Consider the following 20,621-nt stretch of genomic DNA (forward strand, 5'->3'; position numbering starts at 1 on the left):
TAGCCACTGTTAACTAGCGATGGGATTTTTAGAGAACCGGCTCTTCAGGTTGTTTTGTTGCTTTAATTTATTTATTATTAACAACAATATAAAATTATGGCAAAAGGAATTACTAGTGTAAAAAAGTGGTTTTATTTATATATATTTATATATAAATATATGCGGTGGCCCCTAGAGACAAAACATGTACAAACTCCAAAACACATTTCTAGTGTTAATTGACCTTCCCAAACAGAGCTACCTAGATCACTTAAATTACACAATTGAAAGCATATGTGTATTGTTTGTGTATTTATACACAAGCACTCATATATATATTCAAATAATTTAAAAAAAAAGTTCATTTTCCTGTTACTACCACACAACAAATCCGGTTGTTGGTACTTGCTGGCTTGTGTAGCCACGAGGTAACAAAAGCTCAACACTGCCCCCTAGCATCCTGGAGCACTTCTGTTGTGTTCTGTACGTGTTTTGGACTTTGTACGTGCTTCTGAGTTTTTACATGTTTTGGGGTTTGTACGTGTTTTGTGTCTAGGGGCCACCGTAAACATACTTTTATTTATTCACTCCACATAAAATGTAATAAATAAATCATATAATACAAAAAACAACTATTTACATTTCAACTTTTAACTTTTAAATTTTCAGCTTTTTCCTTTATAAACAAATTTAAAGTGAAACAACACAAAACGCTGCAAACCAGAACACAATTAAATATAAATTAAACTATGAAAACAAAAAGAACATGCACATTCTAATGCAAAGACAGTTATGCAGGTTACACTTTCCAAAATAATTTGATAATGTAAAAAATACATTCTAAACGAATGCGTGCACATGACCAGAATGACTCAAGTAAAAAAATATAGCATGGAAAGAAAAAAATTTCAATGCACTTTTAGTGAGAAATGATTATGAGAAACGAGCTCCATGACCACAAGTTTCCATCAGTTTCTGTGGGTTTCATGGCCATGGCTGCATTCAGATTAACAAATGACATCTGTTCCTTTTTGATGTGTCTCAACCAGCAGCACTCACGCACACAGATGGAGAGAAAAAAGCCCAAAGCCAGATGCTTGTTCATGAAACGTCTTTGAAATGCAGGTGCAGGTATATTTTTATTCACATATCAGGTTTGTTGCAGTTGGTCGCTGACAGTCTGGCTGGCAGGCAAAGAAGAAAAGAGGTGGCCTAAGTGATCTAATTCCTGGGAAAGAACGTAATAATAACCATTGTTCAGGAGGTAATTTCAGCCGACACTGAGAGGGCCTCTAACGGCAAATGAAAAACAAGGTCACTGCTGCAATCTTAATTCAAAGCTATATTTTTTACAAGATAAAATATTTAGGTGGTTTAAATGGTGCAGCTCTTCATAAATCTGTGATATCATACTGTGCAAAAGTGTTGAGCCACCTCATTTCATCGTATTTTCAGTTCAGTTCATTTTTATTTCAAACATTTCAAACATGTGCCTTCACAATCATTACAAAATATCATTCCATTATTTGTTTGAAAAGGAGTAGGCTGAAGTATTTACTTATTTGTCCCTACCCCCTCAAGTTTTACCTCTCATTCATTTAATTTTTTTTTGTCTTAAATTAAACAAACAACATATGAAACATATGAAACATATGAAGTAAAACAAAACATAACATACATAAATCAAAAACAAGAAATTAGCAAGCCCCACCACAGTATAGTTTCTTTCATATGAAAAATACAGAATGTGTATATTTGCAGATACACAAGTTATGGAAAAACAACAAAACAAAACAAAACAAAACAAAAAAACAAAAAAGAACCGCAACACCATTACCAGCAACATTACCGTCCTGGGTTAACCCCGTTTTCTTCATTCTTATACTTATTTAAAATTAGGTTTTTATATTTTACTTTAAACTGTTTTATGTTTTGACTGTCTTTTATTTCTTCTGTTAGACTGTTCCATAATTTAACTCCTGAAATTGAGATAGACATAGTTCTTAAAGTTGTTCTAGCACTTTGTATTTTTAAATTCCATTTCCCTCTTAAGTTATACCCACCTTCTCTTTCTATGAACAATTTACAGATTTCTTTGGGGAGCAATTTATTTCTGACTTTATACATTATTTGCGCTGTTTTAAGCTTCACCAAGTCTTGGAATTTAATAGCTTGCATTTTGACAAAGAGTGCATTTGTATGGTCCCTGTACCCTACATTATTTATTAATCTAATGGCCCTTTTCTGTATTATAGTTATTGTTTGTGTGTTACTTTTGTATGTGTTTCCCCAGACCTCTACACAGTAGCTCATATATGGCAGTAGTAAAGCACAGTATAAAATGTGCAGTGCTTTCTGATCCAACATATGCTTTGCTTTCCCCAGGACGGCAATGCCCCGTGCCAATTTCCCCCGAACATAAGTAATGTGTGGCTTCCAACAGAGCTTGTGGTCAATGATCACCCCAAGAAATTTTATTTCATTTACTCTTTCTAAATATACATTGTCAACACATATTTCTACTTCGATGTTTTTCTTTTGGTTTCCAAACAACATAAATTTGGTTTTATCTAGATTCAATGATAATTTATTTATATCAAACCACTTCTTTAATATCGTTAATTCCTGTGTGATCATTTCCAAAACCTGTGGCAACTCCACACCTGAACACAGTATATTTGTGTCATCTGCAAATATTACAAACTTTAAAATCTCCGATACTCTGCAGATATCATTTAAGTACATAATAAACATTTTTGGACCCAGTACTGAACCTTGAGGTACTCCACAAGCTATATCCATCAAATTAGATTTATATTCATTTATTTGTACATATTGTTGCCTATTCCCTACATAGCTTTTTAACCATTCCAAAACCACTCCCCTAAACCCGTACTTTTCCAGTTTTTTTAATAGAATTTCATGATTAACAGTATCAAACGCCTTCTTTAGATCTAAGAAAACTCCGAGCGCATACCTCTTATTATCCATACATTCCGTTATCTTTTCCATTAAATCTATCAGTGCCAAAGCTGTTGATCTGTTGTTTCTGAACCCATACTGACTATCTGTCATTAATTCATATTTTTCCACAAAACTGTCAAATCTTTTTATGAAGAGTTTTTCCAGTATCTTAGAGAACTGGGAGAGTATTGACACTGGTCTATAGTTTGTAAAATGATGTCTTTCACCGGTTTTGTAAATGGGAATAACTTTAGCAACTTTCATTTTTTGTGGAAAAACTCCTTTTTGAAACGACAAGTTGAATATATATTTTAATGGTTTTACGATACCATCAATAACTGTCTTTACCGTTACCATATCAATATCATTCCAGTCTGTACTGGTTTTGTTCTTAAGTCCTCTAACTATGTCATAAATCTCTTTCTCTTCCACTGCTCTTAAAAACATTGAGCTACTATTCCTTTCAATATTTTCACCAGTGTCCCTTTCTATTCCATCAACCTTTATTTCTTCTGCCAGTTTTGGCCCTATGTTTACGAAGAATTCATTAAAGCCATTTACTATCTCCTCCATGTTATTAATACTTCTTGTCCCTTCTATAAAGTATCCAGGGTAATCATTATTCCTTGATTCATTTTTGATTATTCTGTTTAATACATTCCATATATCTCTTGTGTTATCTTTATTGTGTTCTAACCTTTTAATTTAATACTCTCTTTTACAGGATCTCATTATATTAGTTAATTTATTTTTGTAAGTTTTATACTTCATTTCAGTTTCTATTGTTCTCTTTTTTATGAATTCTCGATACAGGGTATTCTTTTTTTTTGCTGGCATTTTGTAGTCCTTTTGTCATCCATGGTCTTCCTGCATAGTTGTGTTTCCTATTGATTTCAATTACTGGGCAGTTTTTATCAAGTAATGTGTTTAAATGTTCTTAAAAATCCTTCGTAAGCTTTATTAACTTCTGTTTGTTCATACACAATATTCCAATCTTGCTTTAAAAGTTCATTTCTAAGACAATTTAAGGTCTTCTCTGTTCTTATTCTTTTGTAAATAATCTTATGTCCATCGTTGTTCACTTTATAAAAGCATTTATAAGATGCAAAGACTGGTAAATGGTCACTTATATCATTGATTAACAGCCCACTTTTTATCTTTCCTTCTATTATATTTGTAAATATATTATCTAATAGAGTTGCACAATGAGATGTTATTCTGGTCGGTCTTGTTATCAGTGGAAATAAACCGATGCTGTACATGGAATCAATAAATTCTTCTGAATTCTTTCTGAAATTTTCCTAATTTACTCATGTAAACATACATGAAAATAAGATATAAAAGGCAAAAAACAGAATGTGCTGCCAATATTTGGTATGACCACCTTTATTCTTTACATAGCCTGAACTCTCTCCACTCGTGCTCCTTCTGTTTCCGCCTTTTGTTCTGTTCTCTGTAGGATGACCCACGCTGCTTCACTGATGCTGAGGTGTGTTTCTATCCAGGTGTGCTTTCACAGCACGGGCAGGTGTGTTTGGGATCATGGCAGATGCTTTCCAGCGAGTATTACATGGTGGATTAAAATTTGGTAGTACTTTTCTGTGCTGGTAATTCATCAGTTTTAACAAGATCGTCAACACAACTGACAAAAACGTAGCTCGAGCCATGACAGAGCCTCCACCGCTGCACCTCTCTCTCTTTTGTCACTCAGTAAGGCCTTGACAGTCTCCTTCCACTGAGATCATTTTTTGATAATCATTTATAGGATTACCTCAAGGTCCAGATGCATCTCTCAGCTCCATCTCACGTCTTTTTGTGTTTTTACTAATTCTTAAGGATGTGCCTTTCAGCTGCAGACAGCTTTTAGGCCTGTCACCTCTTCATTTGTCCAACATTTGTCCAGTTTCTTCAGTTCTTTTTTTAAACACACTGCACACCATGCTGAGAGATGTCGAGTTTACTGTTAACAGCTCTCTGACATCTTTCATAGAGTCAGCTAAAGAAATGAGAACCAATTCTATGTTTTCGGCTGCCTAAAGGTTTAATTTAAAACTGGTAATTTGCTGAGTTGTCTGTTCATCCCTCAGTTAGGAGCCTTGTTATGGTTGAACAACTTGCAGGTCAGTGTTAAGTGGCTTAAACTGAACATGGTCAGGTACAAGGACTGGACTGAAAATGAGAGAAAAATAAGCCACATCTAAAAGAAAAGCTTACAAAGTTTGGCTTCAAAAACTGAAGGGTGGCTCAAGACTTTTGCACCGTACTGTATGTCTCATGTACAAGTCTGAGCAGATCCAGCTGACAGTCTCTGCTAAAGATCTGATGTGACGAACAAATTAGATTTAAGCAAACCCTAAAAAAACCGAGCCAATTAAAGATCTGCGGTAACGCCGTAAGTGGTCGGAGTAACTCTCTGGATATTTGTGTAATAATGAAATCTTCAGTGTCCACCTCTAACAGAAAACAAATCCCCAGCGCACTAAATGCAGTCATTAGTCAGTCATTTATCAGCTTACCGGAGACACTGGAGAGACTATGCTAAAAAGCTGCACTGATGTACAGCAGAGGAGGATGCATTAGAGTGACACACAATCTAGTCTGTGTGTGTGCGTGCGTGTAGGAGTGTTTCTACTTGATACTCTATCCTAAATGTGAAAGAACGCTGTGTCAGCAGGTACCATAACATCCACTGTTAAATGAGTACATTTGGAAGTGAAAGAAGAGAAGCGAACAGAGATGCCAACTGCACCTGATGACCAAGCAAAACACGTTTTACAGTCTAGACTCATCACTGAGATGAAAACATCATCATCTTCTCTCAAATAAATGTTTACAGTTCTCTTTTATGAGTTGAAGCATGTATTTTATCACATAAACATATCCTACAATGTTAAAAGTGTATTTTATGTTGACAGGATTCAGCTTCCTGAAGGTCGTATATGATTCCAGCTCATGGAAGGCAGTAAAAAAACCTCACGGAGCCCGGCAGATCGTCACTTATCCTCCACTCTTTGATCAATCTGTCCAAACATACGTGAGTGCACGTGCTCCTGTGAAGAAGAGGAGGAACTGGAGGAAATATAGAGAGGCGGAGGTATACGTACCCTGGATGTATACGTAGCTAACCAGCTAACATCACTCAGATGACACGCACACCAAATATATCCATGTCCCTCACCTTATGCTCTTTTTATTGACGGAGGGCCTGAGGGAAAATTATGTGCAATGAATGAGCAAAGCATTTGTTTCTGTCTGCAGACACACACACACACACACACACACACACACACACACACACACACACACACACACACAGGAACTTCATGTGATTTATGACCCTGCATAAAAGGAAGAGGACAGGCTGAAGAATAAATAATAAGTGTGACAAACACACATGTATGCAAACAGCTCGCGACCACAGAGGACCTGAAGGAGCTATTGATCAGCTGTGGAGAAACGAGTGAGCCATAAAGAGCGCAGACTGGAATGACTTCACTGTTTAACTACGGTGCGGTCATTAACCATGAATACGCCTGCGCCATGTGAGAGCGGCTCATACTGCAGCACAGCTCTGCTATGTGCTCGTTCACCACACCGTAGACGAGACTGTGCCCAAAACACATTTTCAACTAAAATATATTGTTTTCATTAATCTATATTTAAGTAAAGCAGGGCACGGGCCCACACACACACACACACACACACACACACACACACACACACACACACACACACACACACACACACACACACACACAGCACAGGGAGATCAATCTCCTGCTCTTGCTCTGTCAGACCAATAATAATTTTATAAATGTTTAAAATCAGAATCGGAAACTCGGCGTAGCTGTTAATAATGCTGCTATTAATAATTCAGAATTCTGTTCCATTAATAACATGGCGAGATGCTCCCTGAAATAGCAGGGGGAAATAGTGCAGCAGCCGGGGCAGTAAGGTGGTCCACTCAGGACAAATCCAGTGGATATAAGTTGAAATCCTCTAAAGATAATCGAATGTTTAATGCTCAAAATGCATGTCGCTATACTTTACAGCAGCGGTGGGCAACTCCAGGCCTCAAGGACACGAAAAAAGTCTGAGTGTGTTCATATCTTTGTGGGGATCAAAAATTGGAAATTACTATACTTGTGGGGAGGAAAATGCTGGTCCCAAAAAGTTTGAAGGCATTTTTCACACTCGAAATGTGGTTTTAGTGATAGGGTTACAGTTGGGTCATGGTTAGGGTAAGAGGGTAGGGAAAGCATCATGTCAATTAGAGCAGCGGTCCCCAACCTTTTTTGTGCCACGGATCGGTTTATGCCCGACAATATTTTCACAGCCTTTAAGGTGTCGCGGATAAATACAACGAAATAAAACTAGTACCGGTACTGAAAAAAAGGAGATTTATTCATAACACACGTGAAAAGACCCAGGAAAACAGAGTCAACGATAAAAACGATAACAAAATAACGCTGGAAACCGATAAAAACCCTGAAAACCAGACATTTCACACCTGAGCCTCAACTCTCGCGGCCCGGTACCAAACGACTCACGGACCGGTACCGGTCCGAGGCCCGGGGTTTGGGGACCGCTGAATTAGAGGTCCCCACGAGATATGAATACCCGACACGTGTGTGTGTGTGTGTGTGTGTGTGTGTGTGTGTGTGTGTGTGTGTGTGTGTGTCAGATTCTGTCAGCGCTGCATTCTTGGATGAAAAAGGATGAAAATAAACATCCACAGATCTGCTGACCCCAAGATTTTTTCTGTTGCATTTTCTTTCATTAGCACAAACACAAAGCCATGAAAAAAAATCAATAAAGCTTAAAGACATAAACTGCAGCTGATCCAGAAGCTCGTGGCACGGTGCAAACTTTGTAAAAATCTCTTATTTTTAGTTTGCATCCCTCTGCTGATTCAGATCACTGCAGAAACAAAGAAACGTGTCTCAGTTACAGATGAGCGCCTCGTGCTTTTGATGATCATCGACGTCCCATTCAGCCGCGTTAGGCAGCCATAAGGCTCAAACCCCGAAAACAAGCTTCTCACTAAAGTTTCATCAAACGAGATAAATTCATCTTGTTACACAGCAATTATTCTGTATCTTAAATACCCGCACCCACAAACAAACAGCCTAAAAATAAGCCGCATTATCTCTCAGCAAAGACCTGACAGACTGCAGGCGATAAGACCGAAGCAGCACAACAGAGAAAATATCGCTTTTTATTGACTGACGATGACGAGATAGAGGTGCAGACTTTTTCTTTCAACGCATGTGTGCCGCCTGTGTGTTCTCCCCGGTGTCAAGTTGTAGAGCGCCGGATCGTTATCAGCTGTGTCTTACAAGGATCAACCGGACCACAACAAGGGATCCGGGTCGATGCGTTAGCTCGCTTCACTCCGCTGTTCCCGTCTCACCTGCACGCTACCAAACAGCTTAATCAGTGTCAGTTATTATCCATCATCTCGTTCACACGGATATGAGACTTCAACATAGATCTGCTCTGTCGTCTTGACATTTTGTGATGTATTCAATTTTCTCTTTGCATTTCTCGTTGCCGTGGCTAATTTCCTACAGTAAATCTCCACAGCAATCTATTTCTCACACCTGCCCCGTTTCACCTTCCTCAGTTTATGCAGGTAATCATCTCTGCTGTCACTTCCATCTGTAGCTTGATACAATCCATCTCTCCTTCCCTCCCACTCCATCCTAATCTCTCCATCTCCTCTGCCCTGCCTTCATTTCCCTCCCTCGTCTCGCTCTTCATCTTCTTCCTCCTAATCTCCCAAGCTTCGCTCTAATTAGCTGACATCTCCACTAATGAAGTTTGACAACAAAAGATCACCAACGCTGGCAGGTGGGTCAGAGGGGAAACAGGGGGGAAAAAAGAAAGACAGGAAGGGGCAGGAAGTGAGGGAGAGGGTGTGTGTGAATGAAAAGAGCGAGGAACAGGGTGCTGTTGTGTATGTGGGGCGGGCACACAGACGAGCTGTCAGGCTACTCGCTTTCTTTCTTTTTCCATACAGCCTAACAGGAAGTGACATGTGTTTTTGAAATGCAGCTGACAGGATATGACACTGCTTCTTATACGGCGCCGTCTGCACACGAGGAGTAATTAGCACTCTATCGACTGCCATGACATCAATCAGACTAGCTGTCTAAATCCCCGCGTGTGCAAGAGACGCGCTCACAGCGGCAGAGGAGGCTGGCATCCAATCGCCATGGCAATCAGTGAGCCTGTGAGTACTGTACAGATTCAATATTGTCAGGCATAACATTATCCAGACAAGCCTACGCGTGTGTGTGTGTGTGTGTGTGTGTGTGTGTGTGTGTGTGTGTGTGTGTGTGTGTGTGTGTGTGTGTGTGTGTGTGTGTGTGTGTGTCATAGGTGGACCTTCGGGCCTATAAGAGTCCTTATGAAGCTTGATCTACACGTTCTTTCTTCATTTAAATCTAAAACAAAGCCGATTAAAGGGTTTTCTTACGATACGCCAAAATAAGATTTTAAGAAGTTAAACGTCTACCTCCAGTTTTGCTCTGTGGCATCATCAGGTGTACCTGAGGTCAGGAATTGTTGGGGCCACGTCTGTCTCTTATAACGTCTCTGATCAGACTCAAATATCTGTAAAAATGTGATCACAAAGTTCTCAGACTCCTGCCTTAGAAGCCATAAATAAACATCTCCTCGTGCAGCTCCGCACTGCTTCCAGCTGTTTCCCAGCCAAGTCCTGCTCCCACCACGTTCCTGTGCATTCTGTGATTTCCTCGCTTCATCACCGACCTCGTCGCATTTGGTGTGATCTGACTTTCATGCTGAAGACCGTCCTCTGATTACGACTCCAAAAGCACACGGCGGCATGAGAGTCCGAGTCTGAAGGCGACACAAAGCAAAGTCCACAAGCATTTGCACTGTTAATTCATCCCCCGGGTCACACTGTCAACATGGAGGTCTACTGTAATGAACCGCGGTCTCTGAGGGAAAACATCTGGCACAAACCACCTACACTCTGACACCGTGCGCCACTTTCAGCTTTTGGCTGCTCTCTGATTCACGACGCTCAGCGGGAAGCTCCGCGTGTTTGATTTGGCACACTTTTACCCCGGATGCTCTTCCTGACGTAACCCCACAGGGATTTGTGTCTCTTCCCGGGGATGCTTTGGTTTTTAGGCGAATGTGTAAACCACCACAAAGCCACTTTACTGAAATGCTTCTCAATATCTGGTCCATACGACCTCATCCTAAAAGAAAGGCAGCAGCGATGGAAGAGGTGGCAAAGTTGACATCCTAGACTGGAAAATGGGAAGGATTTAAATCAGGTATGCGTTAAAGACATAAAAATTAAGAAAAAAGAGATGTGTTGTTGTTTAAATGCTTCCTGTTCATGTTTGCATTAATTCTGCAGTAGGTTTGGGTGAGTCTGCACACTACTCCATCAAGGGGCCCAAATTCAGCGCTAGAAAATAAAACTGAAGCTCACACTGAGTGTATGACAGAAACACGCACATGCAGTATTTACATTGTGTCTTGTTACACAGTAACACACAGTCCGAGCGCACACAGGTATCTGTAGACACACGACAGATGAAAATCAGGGAAAACCATCAACGTATGAATAATAATATGACAGATGAACAATAGCAGCGTTTAGCGAGTCTGTGAACGTGCGTGCACTCGTCCTTTGAAGAGGAAGAGTGCATGTGCCCATGTGTCCTTTTACCACGCACATGCTCTATCGCGGGCGGATGTCCTTTGCATGGAATTTATTTTTCATTGAGAACTACTTGTGCAAATACGAGAGGCGGAAATCATTAAATGAGAGGAAGAGAGTGCAACAGGGGGAAGAGAGACCTAGAAAGGGTCTATTGAAGGAAAGAGAGCAAGGGGGAGGAAAGGATGGAGCACACGAGTGCCTCTTGAGAGCTTTTCCTTATTAGCCAGGCTGAATCACACGCTTTGAGTCCAGAAAACACACACTCGGGCTCTTTTCTCGTCTGCTCCCCATTACTACCCCTCACCCCACAACCTTTTCTCATTCCTCTCTTTTAGTCCTCTTCACATTCACCACTTTCTACTCCAAGCATCTCAGTCCAGCTTATCCTTTACTTTTTTCTGTGTTCCCATCTACTTCTCTCAGTCTAATTGCCCCTGTAGCCTCGGACACTCACTGACCTTCTCCTCTCTTTGTCCACCGACTTCCCCTCATCTCATTGGTTGAATTTTCCCAAAACATGTACTTAGCCTCTCTTCCCCTCTGAATCCCTCGCTGCCTCCTCTTTTCTCCTTTTCTCTACAGTAGTTGATCCACTTTTCTCATTCCTGCATTTATTTGCGACCCCTCAGACTGAAAATTTGGACCACCTACAATATTCGCTCTCTCGTGTGGAATTTTCCTCTTTTAATTTAAATTATTAGTTTTGAATTCTCTCATCTTGTATTTCTTCTCTTATTATTATTCACCCACTACCCTTTTCTTTACTCCACATTCGCCTTTGCCCATATTTAGATTTGAATCCTACATTTTCTTTCTGCTAACTTGTTCCTTTAGCAACAGGCAGCCAATCCAGTCTTTCTTCTTTCTAACGTGCTTCACTCTTCCCGTCCTCTTTGTCCTTAAACCCACTTCCCCTTTCATTGAACTTCCTTTAATCCTAAAACAATCCTTGGTTCCTGGATCCAACTGTGTATTTCAGTTTATAAGCAAGATTATAAATGATGATGCACGATCAATTTTACAGTAACTGTTGGTCGTAAAATTCGGTTTTCTATGTTTTACCTACAGAGTATCTGGAGTCTCACATGTAAACACTGGTCAAACATGAGCTTTCCCTGTAAACTATCCATGACAACAGTCATAAAAGGTAAGAAAGAACAGTTTACAGACCCTGCAATGCTGTGCAAAAGTCTTGAGCCTGCCCTCATTTCTTCATATTTTGCTGAGAAAGCTGCAGTAATTTGTTTTAAGATATCCAAACAATGACCACCTGCATTCTTTCTCTGAGTATCTTCAGGAATATTTCTCCAGGCTTCTTGAAGGACATTCAAAGCTCTTCTTGTTCTGTTCTCTGTAGGATGATCCCACACTGCTTCGGTAATGGTGAAGGCCAGGCTCTGATGATCCACGACTGATAGAAAAACACAGAGTGGAACACTATCTATGTATGCTTTTACTGCCCCGCAGTGTGTTTGGGGTTTTTATCATCATGAACACTAAACGAGATGTTTTCCAGATGGTGCTGCACGGTGGATCATAATCTGATGATGCTTTTCTGGTTTCTTAATTCCATTAATTCTGATAAGATGGACATAAAAGACACGACAGATAATCCTCAGCCTCTGTAGAAACCTTTTTTAGAACTGCCACATTTGTCCAGTTTCCTCACATTTTTTAAGGCGATGCGGACTTTACCTGGATAAACCAAGTTTTCAGATAATAAATCTCTGAGAATCAGCTTGTTTGGTGCAAAATTAGTATCAAACTACTAAATTGTCTATTATGCATACTTATATACTTATGTTATGTGACTTATATATTCTGAATAATTCATAGGTCAGTGTTAAGTACTTTAACAAACAAACATTTCTGTGAAAATGGTCAGCTACAAGGAGAAAAAGCAGCCGTGTCCCAAAAAACAAAACTGGTTTAATTATTTAAAAAATGAGCAGAAAGTTTTGATCCTTGGAAGCAAAATAAAGTGAGATTAGGAGTAACTCAAGACTTTTGCACGGTGCTGTATGTGCAGGTGGAATTAAATGCAATTTCTTATTGTCTGACTGAAATAAAATATTTTTGTTAGTAATTCCCCTGCCAGCTAGCAGGCAGCCACCAAAGTGGCAAAGCGATGCAGAGAGAAAGTGAAGAGGCTCCAAAGCTGTTGCAGCAAAATAAAAGACCAAAATGCTGAATTACCATCACTGACCAACAGTTCCATCACTCCAGAGTTCCAGTGCAGCGTAAATACGAGCAGAAAATCAGGCCCACAGGTTTATGGAGTCTTAGTTGTTCATTCAGTTTTTTAGTTAAAATCATGTAACTCACAACAAAGCACCCGGACACGCATGCTCACAAAGCCCTCCAAACGCTAATTACCTACATGGAGAGATTTATGTGGCAAACAGCATTCATACTGACAAACCTGGCACTCCTGACGACTTCCTGCAGTGTGTGTGTGTGTGTGTGTGTGTGTGTGTGTGTGTGTGTGTGTGTGTGTGTGTGTGTGTGTGTGTGTGTGTGTAAGAGAAACAGTGAGGGAGAGGAAAAGGTGTGCAGGTTAAAGACAGTGAGTATGTATTCTTGTGAGTGTGACTGTGTGCGACACGACGAGCTGAGAGAACGTCTGATTAATTAACGCAGAGGACAGAAAGCTTCTCCAGTGACCAGCCGAGCAACGCTAAAAGCTCATAACTTCTTCCTGTACGAGCGCCCGCTGTGTCTGTTTTTCTGTTTCACCAACGCAACTCTGAACGTCCTGAGAGCGTATATTGTTTCCACTGATGTGTGTATCAACCAGCGCGTCAGTATATGTGATGAGCTGCGTAAACATATAAAAGCAGACCTCCAAACAGCATTATGTGTGAGAAACTACAACAACTACCAACCCCCGTCTTCCTTCTCTCACCCCACCCGGTCGCAGCAGATGGCCCCGCCCCTCCCTGAGCCTGGTGGAGGAGGCTTCTTCCTGTTAAAAGGGAGTTTTTCCTTCCCACTGTCACCAAAGCGCTTGCTCACATGGGGTCATATGATTGTTGGGTTTGTCTCTGTATGTGTTATTGTAGAGTCTACCTTACAATATAAAGCACCTTGAGCTGAATGTTGTTGTGATTTGTATAAATAACTCTGAATTGGACTGAACAGGCTATTATGTTACAATAATAGAAATTCTGAGAAAGTGTAATATTACTGTATAATTTAGCAGTTTTCATTTCATTTTGACTTTTCGTTTTTAATTCAGTTTTGTTTCCAGAGCAGATTTTCTTGTTTCTGTTTAGTTTTTATTATTTTCAGTCTTAGTTTTAGTCTTTTCCATATGGAGAGAATTTGCCAGAAGCAAAATCTAAGAAAATCAGTCCAGAGCTGTTTGAAAGCAGTGATCTCAGTCAGTAAACGCGTCCATCAAAGCATCAACAGGCAAGTTTTATTTGTTTTTTTAAATAAACTGATAAACAGATATTAATACTAAGTAGATTTCCTCTATAGCTGCATTTTATTTCAGTTCAAAGATCATTTAGTTCAAAGTTTTTATTTTTATTTGAATAAACTATTTTAGTTTGAAATCTAGTTTCAGTTTCCTAATGGACTGCTTGGTTCAGACTGCAGGGCAGGAAATAAACTGCCAACACCTGCACAGCTGCTGAACCTGCAACGTTATAAACAGCGAGCGAGACCACCACACGGGGCTGTATTATTTCTTAATGAAAAGTAATGCTGTGCTGCTCTATTATTAAGTCAGGAGGAACTGTGCTTTCTCTTTGTGAAATCAGAAACAAATGCACTCTAGACGTTTTTTCTTTATGTCTCTTCTTGTCGATATTGCTCTCTACTTATCTTCCAGCCGAGTGCTACAATACCTCCCTCCCTCTCTCTCAGGCTTACTCCTTTCTGGTCTCTCAAGGCTGATTGTTTTCTAATTGGTGTAGTGCCAGGGGTCATGGTTGTTATGGAAACCTGCAAGGGGTACTTGGAAGGGTTGGACCTGGTGCTGGTGGTGGCTGGGTAAGGGTGGGGAGGGGGCACCCACTCAAGAAAACTGAGGGCAGCTCTTATCCGAGGCTTGGTAGTCACTTCAGAAAATGGACTGGGTGTTGGTGTGCCAGTCTTTTTGTGCAGAAACCATCACAGTCTGAGTGCCGACTCACAACTTCCAACATCTGCTGGAGGATCGACGCTTAGCTTTAAGGTAAATTTAAAGGTCGGTTTCACTTAAGCTGTAGGCTGTGGTTTCTAAAGTCAGGGCTAAGGAGGGCACAGTGAATGCATTTTCACCAAGTCTCCTCACAGAGACAGAAACACCTGCATGAGTGTGATCAGCAGCAAAGATACTCTCATTAAACTCTATTTATCTTTGCCAAAGCAATCATAACCTGCTGATTAAAAAAACTGAGGGGTGGCACTACACTGTTTGGATAGATGATGCTGGGAGGCCTGTTAGAAGGACAGTCAATCAGCAGAAACGCCAACGTGAGAAATCCTTCCCTCGGTGGAAAGAGTCCTCTGAAAATGTGTGCAACTGTCACAATAGATTATACGGGCGCATGGATTATTACATTTGAGGCTGTGTTCGTAGACGTGAAGAGAGGATGTGGCTCATTTATTTGAAAACACATTTATGCTAGTGCTTATTATCTTTACCAAATGTGTTGTGTCTGGATGCCTCAGTGTGTGTGTGCATGTGTGTTGGTGTGTCCAATGAGTTTACTAAATGAGTCTGCACTAAACTCTGCCATGCATATGGAATTAAGCTGGAAGTGCCCTTTGGAATTAAAGGTGGTAGGCTACTTGAGAAGCAGACAGCGTGATATATCGCTGTGCTGTGTGGTTAAATAACTGTCCTTCCATAATAGAACTGTTTAACACAAATCCCTGACTAACCAAATAACTAAATATAATCTTAGAATGTAAGGTTCACGCATGAAGCCAGCTATACAAAGAGAAACAAATTCCTATCCATTAGAGCAGGGGTCGGCAACCCCAGGCATGCGTGCCACAGCTGGCACGCGAAGGGTTAACTGATGGCACGACCACAGCTGGACTGGCCACCATCGATGGTGATTTTTCGTTTTTATGGGCCGATGATTTTTTTTCTTTGTAACGGTATAAACAATGGAAGGTGGTGGATTGGCCAGATGCTGGTCGGTGTGTAAAAATAACTCAGTTGTTTGGTGGTGGTTATGGCGGTGCTTCCACAGATTCAGTAACATTGGTAAGTGGTGGAGGCCAGCAGGTGGATGAGGGAAAGGGGAGGCAGGAGGAGTAGAGACCCGAGGCGGCCGCTGGTCCGAGTGTCAGGTGAACTGAACTTCAGGTAAGAAGTTATGACCTGCAGTCTATCTGGGTCAGATATGAACCAAGTTTAGGTGGAGTTTATTTTCGTTGTGCTGACTTTTTACAGTCAGTTGCAATAACTCGTACTGCGTGCTAGCTAGCATGACGGAGTTTCTATGCAGCTGGGTGGGTGCTATGATGTTACTGATAGTGAACTTTATTTTATTCATAAGGTTAGTTAGTAGAGTTTCCAACCGTCCTGTACAAACTGAATCGTCTCGTATTCAGAGAAAATATCACGCGTTTCGTGTTGAGCTGAAAAGGAACCGTTTGTCCCAGACTTCAGCTAGGATGAGAAAGGCACAAAGCTGGATTTATTCTGTCTTTGCTGCACAGCTGCCTCTTCTTCTCTCATTCTCTCCCTCCCTCTCCTGTTGCTATTTCAATCATGAAACTGATCAATGATCAGCTGATCGGCTTTTCTCTGTTGTTTGTTTATCGCTCACTTTGCGCCAGAAAGAGGAAACCAGCGGATGTCGCGCTAAACAACAGCAGCACGTTTAAGCTTGATCATCTGTTGTTAGAATTTATTTAATATTAATTTCAAGTATCAGCTGATGTTTGCTGGAGCCACAGCTGTAAAGCTGCTGGTCATGATGTCGGTTTGGATATGTGGTGAGAGGGAAACATGAAGATGAAACCAGGAGATGTCCTTACTGAATCATCAGAGCTGTGATGGAGAAACAGGTTTACCTTTTAGGTGACATGAATGAGTTGAAGTTATGAAGTGTTTCTGAGAGACAAATAACACCAGGATCCTTTTCTAAGTAGCTGACAGCTGGTAACTGTGCAGGGGCGGGTCTAGCAAAGTGTTGCCAGGGGGCCAGGTAGGGCATTAACAGGGAAAGGGGGGCACAAAGAAATACTTTTCTTTCTTATTCTCATTTAAAATGTCTCGCTTTTATTAAATAATTATCTGAATCTTACAACCAACGTTTTTATCTGACGTAAAATGTATGGAAATCATACATATACCAACAAGACAGTACATCACTGTCACATTGCAGAGGCCTTATTGACAGTGTTTGGCTCTACATATCTGTGTGAGCACATTTTCTCTCACATGAGTCCTCAGGTAGCCTCTGAATGCTGGACACTCGGAGACCAGAGATCACATTAATATGTGTATTAACAAACATGCCATATTGGCTCAGTTTACTTTTCTTAACATTGTTGTGAGGAGACCATAAAAAGCATTTGCATTTTCTGTTGTACAGTTCATTTGCTGTTATGGATAACAAGTGTATGTTTTTTTGTTTCAAAATAGCTGATGACTATTCGCTGATAGCTGCCAACATCTGCGAACAAATATAATTCTATAAAGTTGTTCTATATAGTGTGTAACTGTTGATATAGAGCGTTATTACATTTATTGCTAATGCAATCATATGGCACACTGACTTCTGAGGAAATTGTAGATGGCACTCATCATCAGAAAGGTTGCCGACCCCTGCATTTTCTAATTAATCCACATATTGCATACAAATGTAGTAATGTAGATGTAAATGCTTCCTGAAACTGATATGATGTTTAAAGGTTTAAGTTTTCAGTGCAAGATGTAAATTTCAAATGACTTCTGTTTTTTTAACCCTCCCAATACAAAAGTAGAATCCCAGCTACGGTGGCTGCTGTAGGACAAACATGTTTTAGTCAGCCAAGAGCTCAAAAATATCACGTTTTTACTGTACCGTCGTAACGCCCGTGGCCAGCCAGTGTGATTCTACTACTGTTTGGACCCTATCTGCATCCCTATCTGTGGAAGGCTGTGAGTGCACTGTTTACCTCAGCTGTCAATGCTGGGTGAGAAGTGTCCACCTTTATTTAGTCTGGAAGATGCAGTTATGGCAGACTCTGTCTGAGCCTGAGTCAGTAAATCAGAAAAGCTCACTTCTGACCAGAGACTGAGGTGAATCATTGAGGATATGCTGAGCTATCAGTAAGCGCTGCTGTTAGCTACTCTTAGCCTCTGTTACCTCTTGTTAGCCACTGTTAGCTGTTGTTAGCAGCTGTTAAGTAGTATTAGTAAACATTCTTTGAAGTGGGTGTAACTGTTGAACACTTAGTGAAGAAACTCTCCTAATATATATAAATGAAATCAGACTGTTTTTCAAAGGAAAGTGTATAAAATTAACTGGCGTAACATTATCTTATAAGTAGCTGTTGTTGTTTAGCTAGCTCTTGTTAGCTGTCCAACAGGAGCTAGCTAAACAACATTAAACATTATTTATTAGCTTTAATAAATGATAGTAACAATGAACATGTTTATGCACGTTTCCATGTGTTAGAGACTTCAGTTCAGGAGATGAGGTACGAGGTGAGGATGAAGTTTATTAAGATGCTAGTGACGCCGTCTCTTTCCTTCCTGTTTGACGAAGTTTATGAGAATGCATTAGAACATAGGTGTCAAACTCTGGCCCGCGGGCCAAATTTGGCCCGCAGCCTAATTATATTTGGCCCGCGAAGCCATACCAAATGACTATTAGAGCTGGCCTACTGGTATTATACAGCTAATATATATATTGTTTAGTATTAAGCTTTGCTTGTTCCATATTCAGTTTTTCAGCAAAACGTGTTCGAGTCCATAAGAAAAGATTCATTCTCATATCTGGAGGAAGATTTTTTTTTTCAATAAATATTAACGTTAGCCCGCGACCTTGTTCCAGATTTGAATTTTGGCCCACTGTGTATTTGAGTTTGACACCCCTGCATTAGAAGATGTTATTGCATACTATTCTATGCATATTTTTGATTACAATATCCTTTTGTCTATTAAATAACTTATTATTTAGGACACCTTTAAACTCAAATAATAAAAGAATAATGGGATTATTGCAGAAAAATGCGTGCTCTTCTCTTGTCTCTGTTTTCCAGAACTCTCACAATCTACTGCACGATCAAGCACTAGCTAACAATTGACTGCCCGCTCACTGCTGATGTGGTCTTTCTTGCACACTTCATAGACACCTACAGACATGTAGGCGTCTGTATTTGTTAGGCTTTTTTGGTGTTGGTCTCAGGTATGATGTTATCTATCACTTAAGTTATCATCACCATCCAATATCAGCTGGCACACTACAGATCCTGCTTTGTAATCTGGCTTTTAGAGCCATTTTCAATCAACTTTCTTTCTAACACACACGAATCTGTACCTAACACACACCTAACTCCACGAGCACACGTAGCTGGGTTCAGCTGTGAGCTGCACGGTGTTTCCGTCACTGTGTTGGTCTTTGTGTCGATCTGTGTGTGTGTTTGCATGCATGTGTGTGAAAGAGGTGTTCTTCACTGCTTTGCTGACGTGCTGATGGAGTTCTTAGAGATTTTGTTTATCTCCTATATGCATACAGTGGCTCAGGCCTCCCTTGACTCACAGCAGCACACACACACACACACACACACACACACACACACACACACACACACACACACACACACACACACACACACACACCCCGCTGACACACTAACTTCTTTTTCTAGCACCATCGATTACTGTCAGCCAATACCTGCACTTCCTTCTGTCTGCATCATCAGGTTTCAGGAAGTGATGATAAATGAACAGCACCGTCTGCCAAAACCTGAGGCCATAGATATATAGCTCTAAAGAAATCAAAACATTTTAAGACCCATGCTGCTTTAAATAAGGAAAAAGACGAGAAAACGTTAAATTGGATTTAACAAAATAAGTATTAAAGCCTAAATTCAGAGGTTTTATTGGTTTTACAGATTATATGAGGCAAACCATTTAAAAAGGGCATTTTTATTATTTTGTTATATAAATATAACATTTTATATTTTTGCATAGAATGAGATTTATGAGTGGGAGACTTAAGACAGCAACATATTGTGAAATTTCTTCTTGTAATACATTATCAATACACTACTGGCAAATATCAATATTTTGCCTCCGAACATGGAGGCACTCTAAACTGATTTCCCACCCTGCCAATTAGACTTACCAGAATAGCTACTCTGTGGCTCTCTGTGGTGGCGCTTATCAAATTAATTAGAGTAAAGTAAATGGCAGTTAACCAGCTTCCAGTGAAGAAGAAAAACTCAGAGAGGGGGGAATTTGTGGACTGTTGGGGAAAACAGCTTTGTGAGATACTGTAGATGATTGTCTTTCGGTGTATTATCTGATTCCCGAGCACAGCTTACATGCTTGGTGAGACAGTTTTCTTTTTGTGAATCCTCTTAACAATTAGATTTCTTTTAATAATGTTGAGGGACTCGACACTGTGAATCAAGGTCAAAGAGTCCTGACTCTGCATTTAAAAAGAAAAACCCTCTTAGGCACGAAGTTAAGAATACAGGAAAGGCAGTGTCAGAAAACATCTCCGGGATGCTCGTAGCTGTCCATCAAACAGCTTTACTCCTTTGCAAGGAGACAGGTACAGAAATGAGGTGGATGCACACGTGTGTGGGAGAATATCTGCACTGGCAGATATATTCAGAGGTAAGTGAGCTGTGACTGACATCATAAAGGAAAGAAGTCAGGATTGGGAAACGGAGAGGAACACTGAGCCCTGCTTTCTTATGACACACACACACACACACACGGATGTTATGTGTACGTCAGCACACAGCCACTCATACTGAAGACTGAAGCACAAACAAGTCAATCTTTTCTTTTTGTCTGTCT

General features: G+C 40.3%; 1 protein-coding gene across 4 annotated transcripts in view; it reads right to left on the reverse strand.

The window, feature by feature from the left end:
- LOC146651637 (partitioning defective 3 homolog B-like) overlaps positions 1-20,621 on the reverse strand; it is a 235,087-nt gene that overhangs the window by 61,191 nt on the left and 153,275 nt on the right. The window contains exon 22 of one of the 4 annotated variants that reach the window (XM_085383731.1): positions 9,312-9,810. The exons of the other annotated variants lie outside the window; for them this stretch is intronic. Coding sequence (XP_085239857.1) covers positions 9,771-9,810 — 40 coding nt within the window. The 3' untranslated portion in view covers positions 9,312-9,770. Of the gene's footprint in view, positions 1-9,311; positions 9,811-20,621 lie in introns of those variants that run through there. 4 annotated transcript variants of the gene reach the window in all.

The sequence above is a fragment of the Rhamphochromis longiceps genome, linkage group LG16 (assembly GCF_057381845.1).
Source record: "Rhamphochromis longiceps isolate RC_006_pf linkage group LG16, R_longiceps_female_GT1.1, whole genome shotgun sequence".
In the NCBI taxonomy this organism is placed as follows: domain Eukaryota; kingdom Metazoa; phylum Chordata; class Actinopteri; order Cichliformes; family Cichlidae; genus Rhamphochromis; species Rhamphochromis longiceps.